The 6,844-nt window shown below is 34.5% G+C and overlaps 1 protein-coding gene across 5 annotated transcripts; it reads left to right on the forward strand.

Moving 5' to 3' along the window:
- The first annotated feature begins 480 nt into the window (after positions 1 to 480).
- Positions 481 to 4,662, forward strand: LOC105773379 (uncharacterized). Of its 5 annotated transcripts, none has more exons than XM_052632497.1 (6): positions 833 to 979; positions 1,692 to 1,820; positions 2,060 to 2,128; positions 2,262 to 2,382; positions 2,785 to 2,844; positions 2,951 to 4,662. In XM_052632497.1, the coding sequence occupies exons 4-6, from the start codon at positions 2,272 to 2,274 to the stop codon at positions 4,337 to 4,339; spliced, it is 1,560 nt and encodes a 519-aa protein (XP_052488457.1). In that variant the 5' UTR covers positions 833 to 979; positions 1,692 to 1,820; positions 2,060 to 2,128; positions 2,262 to 2,271; the 3' UTR covers positions 4,340 to 4,662. The 5 variants fall into 5 exon arrangements, with proteins under 5 accessions (XP_012450649.1, XP_012450653.1, XP_012450655.1 ...); XM_052632498.1 differs by having other exon boundaries at positions 837 to 979; positions 1,684 to 1,820; XM_012595199.2 differs by lacking the exons at positions 1,692 to 1,820; positions 2,060 to 2,128 and having other exon boundaries at positions 482 to 979; positions 2,951 to 3,425; positions 3,522 to 4,662.
- The last annotated feature ends 2,182 nt before the right edge of the window (positions 4,663 to 6,844 follow it).

The following is a 6,844-nucleotide window of genomic DNA, read 5'->3' on the forward strand; positions in this document are numbered from 1 at the left end:
TGTATGTATTTGTATAATTTTTTATAATTTTTCATGTAATTTTATAAAATATTGTATTTTAAAAAATGAAGATTTATATATCTTTTAAAATTTTTAAGGTTATAATTTTAAATTTTGAATTTTGAATTTTGAATTTTTATAATCAATATTACATTGACAAAAATGTGAAGTTAAGGGTTAAATTTGTTAAAATTTTAAAAGTAGGATCAAATTGATAGAATCTGTAAATTTAAAGAATTAAATTTATTATTTATTCCAAAAAAAATCATTTGTTAATGATTTAACTCAGGGGTAACTGAAATAAATTTTTTTGGATCTGAGTGACCAAAACAGAAACAAGTTAATAATTGGGTGATTATTTGTGCAGTTTGCCCAATGTAATAATGTATCATACGTGTTTGCGTTACGTTACTGCGCTTTAGACATTTGGTGAGCATGGCGGTAACCTTAACATTCCTTTTTCAAACCCTAATCTGTAGGGATAAAAAATCATTGATCAAATCCAATTCAAACCACACTAAGCGCACTGTTCAACTTCACATGTTCCTCAGTTCCTTTTTTATTGAAAAATTGAACCATCCTCTTTCATTTTTTCGGTCATTTGTTCGGATAAAATCCGTTTCTTTCTCTTGTATGAATTTGTTGTCACTGAACAGAAACAGTGTGTGAATATTGGAAATCTGGGAATCACTCCAAATTATGGATTAGGGGATAAATCGGCTCAACGGGCTTCGAGAAGTATGGAAAATCAAGTGCAATTGTAGTCATAAGTTCCCGGTTTGAAACCAACCAGTCAGTCTACTTGAATTTTGTTTTAGACAGTAGATGTTATCTTCGTAGCAGTAGAAATGGGGGAAAAGGAAGGATCTGGTTCTGGGAATTTGAAGTTGTCTCGGCCTACAGTTGCTGAGAAATTCTGGGATGGCTCCCTTAAGCTTAATTCTTCTGTAACTGTGTCGGTCGTTGCCTTCTTCAAAAGGTTATTCAGCTATTTCTTTTTTATACTTGTCATTTTTCTCTTCCGAGAACAATTCTGTTTTAGTATCAGAGATATTCAGTCCTTTTGTTCATGATTTTTCATTCAATGAAGATGAAATTATATGGGTTTTGTTTTGCATGTAATTGCTCTTAAATAGTTAAAAGTTCTGGTTCAAGAATTATTTGGAAAAGATAATTTGAATTTTATATTTGCAAAGCCATCAACTAAAAACTTTATCATATTTTATTAGGGTGTAAGAAATCAAATATGTCACTGATAGAACAAGTCAGCTCAAGAAAAATGGCAACTTGGGACCAAATAATTGGTGTATCACCTGCTGATTTCTCTTTGTATAAAATGGCTTATAGTACAGTAGTCAAAGAGAACTTTGTTTCAAGAATTTCTGATTGACTACCTAAAGTAAAAACAGAACAACAATTAATCAAATTAATAAGAGATGTGTTGATGCTTGCAATGCTAAATTTGGACAGGGGAATGAGATCATTTAACAATTCCAGTAGAATTTTCATTGGCAATCTCACATCATTACTGCTCACCTAGATATGGACATGAAACTGAAATGGATTTTGGTCCAATAACCAACATAGACCTTTGTTTAAAGCCGGCAATAGACGATCATCAACTCTATTCAGTGCATATTGAAAACTTGAATGAGCAAATTAACTGACATACATTAAATTAAGTGACCCAGGAATTGTGGTCTAAACCTTGGAATGTGCGACTGATCAACGTCTCCCCATCTCCTGCAACTACCTTCTGTAAAGAGAGAGTTAGCTGATAGTCCTTGTGGGAGCCTTGTCCCTAGCCATTCTGATTGACTGTACTTATTCCTATACCTTCTGGTTTTCTGTAATGCTGGGAATTTTTTAGTTTCTTCATATTAGTAACCTTATATTCCGCAATTCTTTCATACAACATGTAGCTTTTGCATATCTATAATCTCAAGTCTTTCAAAGTTTACAGTTTATTTTTGTTGCATTGACAGTTTTACCGTGATGCCTATAGTTAGTAAATTCAAATATGCAATCCTTTTTTCTTTTCCTTTTTTGACTATTTCAGGTGTAATATTCGCTTCCAAATTTAATGTGGTGTCCTAGTCGGGCACCTGGTTTACAGTCTCTTGGCATAGTAAGATTATTGTTTCACTTAATACATCATTCACTGTTTTGGTATGATAAATATCTGACTAGGTTCATGACATAAAGATTTGAGTAGTAAATCTTCCCCAGGTAACCTTATCTATGATGATTTTGTTGTGTAGTGGTGAGAAGATGCCTGATATCAAGTGGTCTGAACTTGTAGAAGTCAAAGGAAAAGTTAGATTAGAGGCTTTTGAGAAATATATTCAAGAGCTTGCTCGCTCACGCAATAGAGGATTGATGGTAAGATATGGTTTCATGAGTTACTGTCATCAATTCGTATTATGTAGTGTGTGATTTACCTTGCCTTACATAACCTAGGTTTGAATTTGGTTAACAAGTAAATACTTGAGTTCCTTAGGAGAAAGAGATATTAATGACTGGAGGTAGCCCCTACAGATTCTTCTTTGCATGTTTATAATCTCAGGTCTCAACACTCAAGTATATAACTTTCTAATGAATAATGTGACCATTGTGATTTGGAAACAAATTCACTGGCCATTATCAATTCTTCTTGCATAAAAATGAAAACTGTAATGGTTTACATGCTACTTATTAGTCTTTTAGCTTAGAATTTGCACCTTGCTAATTAGAAATAGATTTTTCATTTCAAATTTCTGATGGATCAATGCACTTCATATTCAGGTAGTGTCACTCTGCTGGAAAGAAGGGTCTTCTAGATCAGGACTGGTAGGTTTGAATGAGGTAGGTTGGTTGAAAAGGAACATGAAGATGGTCATATAGTGGCTGCGATGCATCTTGAGGATTTCTGATGTAAATATTAATTCATACTTTCTTGTAATCTTAACAGATTGCCAAAGGGTACAAGAAAGGGGAAAGAGTGGGGTTTGCTCAACTCTCACCTGGTATCGATCTTTACATATGTCCTCGCAGTGATGCCATTATCACCATACTTGCAAAACATGGATTCTTCAAGGGCATGGCTGCTGTTGAAGACAAGAAAAATTCATTAATTGGTTGTGTTGTTTGGAGAAGAAATCATGGACTTTCAAGTTCTGTCACAAAGAAGCTTGAAAAAAAGCATTCTTCTTCAACAGAGCAGCCCCTGAGTTCCCAATCTGATGAAAAGGTTTCCGCAAAGGACTTACCTTGCACTCAATCTGCTAAAGAATCACCCCGAATAACATGCACAAGCATTGAGAGTGCTGTAATTAATAGAAATGAAGGTGACAATGCGGGGAGTAGTGACAGCCAACTGAAACTGCATACTTCTCCTGCCAGTGCTGATCTCCCGCTTAAGACTTCAGCATTGAGCCACTTATCAGGTATTTCACTAGGACTTCAAACATCATCCTATTCTGATTCTGTCCCTTCCTTAAGGCCCAAGGGGCAGTCTTCTCTAAATGAAATGCCTCATGTAGATACCTCAGGACCGGAGGAAACTAAATCTGTTTTGGGACATCAAAATCCTGTAATATCTCTGCCATCAGTTATTATAAAAGAGCTTCCTGCTATTGATGATGATGATCTTCCAGAATTTGATTTTGGGGCTGAGTGTGGCATATCTAAAACTCCAAGAAGCAAGGTTTTCGATACAGCAGTGTTTGACAAGAATGTTGTGGTTGAAGGATTAAAGAAAGTTGTTGTGTCAGTGCCATTGATTTCACCAACTATACAGTCACTACCCGCTCGGTGTAAAAGGCGAGCAGAAGATATCCTTTCTCCTCAGTTTGCATTCAATAGTAGTCTCAACTTGCCTCCAGGAAATAAAGCTTGTAAACTTGATCCAGTTCTACAAGCAAAACATACTGTCAAAAGCAGCTCAGTCTTCACACCTGTTATCACTAGTATCGTTGCACCACAAAAGAATATTTTCGATGATGATGATGATGATGATGACATGCCTGAATGGTGTCCACCGAATGTAAAGCACACATTTCTTGAATCAGCAATGGTAGCAAGAACTTCTATCCATCCTACTTTATCAAACTCAAAGTTAGTATGTTCATTTCCAGGTCAGCCAAGTCCCAAATTCCCTTCTTCAGCTTGTCAATTGCCTCCTCTCCAAAGATCCATTTATGCAAATCAGTCTCCAATGACTGCCTCTGCAGAACCACCACAACCAAGACAAACTGATAGATACCTACAAAGGGCTCCAAGTTCTTTGATGGGGTCCAATTCCAGCCATCTTTTGAGGCCACCTATCCACCCTCCTCAATGGAAGGGCAAGGGGAGGTGAAACCAGCAAACTGTTAAAATATGTGAGATAGTTAAAGCACTGTATAGAGCTTGCTTCAAAAGGGGATGGATGATGACTTCAAAGAAGCTATAAGCTAAAGAGTACTATGGATTTGGAAATAAACTATTTGGTTAATGGGGCTTCACTAGACAGCACAGTTTTCCAACTTCTGTTTGTCAGGTTTTCTCCATTAGATTTAAATGTGGTTTTTCAATATTTTTATCATAAATCTCTCTTCAGTTGAAGTAAAGACCTCCCTAATCTATGGTAGAACTGTCTAAGGTGACACTTTGACCCTTTATAAGATGCTGAAATTTACATTATGCTAATGCTTTTTTTTTTCTAATATCTTTTTTAGGCCAGAAGAGTAGCAGCTATCAAGGGTTTAATTCTCCAAAATCATAAGCCTGTCTTATCTACTTGACTATTTAATTTTCTCGCATAAGCTTTTCTCTTTTCTTAAAGGTAAAGTAAAATATTCATTAATCGAAAGAGATGAGAAAACAAAGGAACGAATAGGAGTGAAGGACAACCATATTCAAGCTAATAGGCTTATCCTATACATTCGGTTCATTGGTCACGTTGTTAGAGCTATCTGACAATAAAATAGAGGTAAGACGATTAGGACAAAGCTCCCAAATGTGATGGTCTGCATAAAATAAAACCGCCCTAGTGGGAGTATGAGCTGCATTCGTGAGTCCAGTGGAAGACCACGTGTTTAAAGTGATCCTTTAAATGTAAACAATCCTAAATCGAAAGACCAAATCCTGAAAAATCCGAAGAAGAAACCAGAGCATTAATAATCTGACTCGAAGATACACTCAAACCTTTGAGCCAAGACAAAACTTCATCGAAATTACTAAGATGGGGCTCCAAACAAGAAATGAAGTGTCTTGACGAACACTAATCTGACTGACCATTTTTGTCTTGAACCACAACATAACTTGTAACATTCTCCTTCAGGAATTGGGCAGCATCCACATTACACTTGAGCCAACCCGACTCGCGAGAGGCTTGATCCAAACAGAAGGATCAGTAGGACCGGAAACCTGCGTAATCTGTACGTACTACATAGCTCCATGTTGCTCGAGCGAACTGACACCAAATCCTGTATTTTCCCATATCTCGCGGAGTTGGGAATTAAAGTAATACCTTTCTCAAGAAGAAGAGATTTGCAAGGCATAAATTGTCTTAAACATCTGCATATGAAGTCCTCGACTTTGGGAGGACTGACAAAGACCAAAGAAGGTACCAAGGACCATTGATAGCATTGTGAAGGTATGAAGCTTTAAGGCAAGCTAATTACTCCATTTAACATTGTAGGTACCATTGATAACATTCTGAAGAACAGGAAATTTTACATCGACCACTGCTACATGATTATTCTTTCGCATTACTATCAATCAAAATAGATAGGGATCAATTTCCATAGATTTGCTCTCATTTGTTATCACTATAGAACAAATCTCTTTGGGTAAACTACACAAATGATCATTTAACTTTTACATACTTTTATCATTTTAGCCACTCGTCATTAATTTGTCATTACATACACTCATTATGATCACCCAACTTTAGTAAGTTTTCATTTTGGTCACTATTTTATATTTTAATTTCCTTTAAAATCTCTTTGGGTAAACAACACAAATGATCATTTAACTTTTACATACTTTTATCATTTTAGCCACTCGTCATTAATTTGTCATTACATACACTCATTATGATCACCCAACTTTAGTAAGTTTTCATTTTGGTCACTATTTTATATTTTAATTTCTTTTAGGTTTATTTTAAGAATTAATTTTAGTTTTTTTCAATAAGAGGAAACTTGAGTTTTACAAAGAAAAATTTGGGTTAGAAAAACCATTTTATCTATTTATTTCTTTTATTTATTTATTTTAGAATCAATTTCAGTTTTTCTCAGTAAAGAAAAGGAAAATTTTGGGTTCTATAAGGAATTACTTTATAGGAAAAACTTGAGTTTTATAAGAAAAACTAATTTATTTTTTCATTTATTTTTTTTAGAGTTAATTTTAGCTTTGGAAAACCTAAGTTTTTATAAGGAAGAGCTGAGTTTTACATAGAATTGAGTTACAGATAAAAAACTTGAATTCCACCTTAGTAGTTATAAAACTCAAATTTTAATGAATTTTCATTACAAAGTTATGTGAAAATTAATAACTTTATAAGAAATTCAGTAATTTTATAAGAAATTTAATAAAATTTAAGAGAATCAGTAATTTTGTAAAAAAATTTAGTAATTTACAATGCTGTAAGAATATCAATAATTTACAATGTTATAAGAAATTAGGTAAAATAGGGATTGTTTGTCGCATTTGGCATTATAGTGCAATCCGGGCCTATTCAGTTAGAACCGCTTACTGTCTTGCTACTAAGATGTATATGCCTGTTGTAAGCATGATTTGGATGGTTCTTGGACACGCTTATGGAAAATGCATCTACCTTCAAAGGTTTAAAAATTTGTTTGATGTTTGAAGGAGTTTA

Source organism: Gossypium raimondii, chromosome 6, assembly GCF_025698545.1.
Source record: "Gossypium raimondii isolate GPD5lz chromosome 6, ASM2569854v1, whole genome shotgun sequence".
Taxonomy (NCBI): Eukaryota; Viridiplantae; Streptophyta; class Magnoliopsida; order Malvales; family Malvaceae; genus Gossypium; species Gossypium raimondii.

What these genes read in the sequence shown, in the direction of transcription:
- LOC105773379 (XM_012595195.2), top strand. Translation starts at nt 849, where the DNA reads ATGGGGGAAAAGGAAGGATCTGGTTCTGGGAATTTGAAGTTGTCTCGG. An exon ending in CACGCAATAGAGGATTGATG is followed by an intron (nt 2,383 to 2,784) that starts GTAAGATATGGT and finishes CTTCATATTCAG; the next exon opens with GTAGTGTCACTCTGCTGGAA. An exon ending in GACTGGTAGGTTTGAATGAG is followed by an intron (nt 2,845 to 2,950) that starts GTAGGTTGGTTG and finishes TAATCTTAACAG; the next exon opens with ATTGCCAAAGGGTACAAGAA.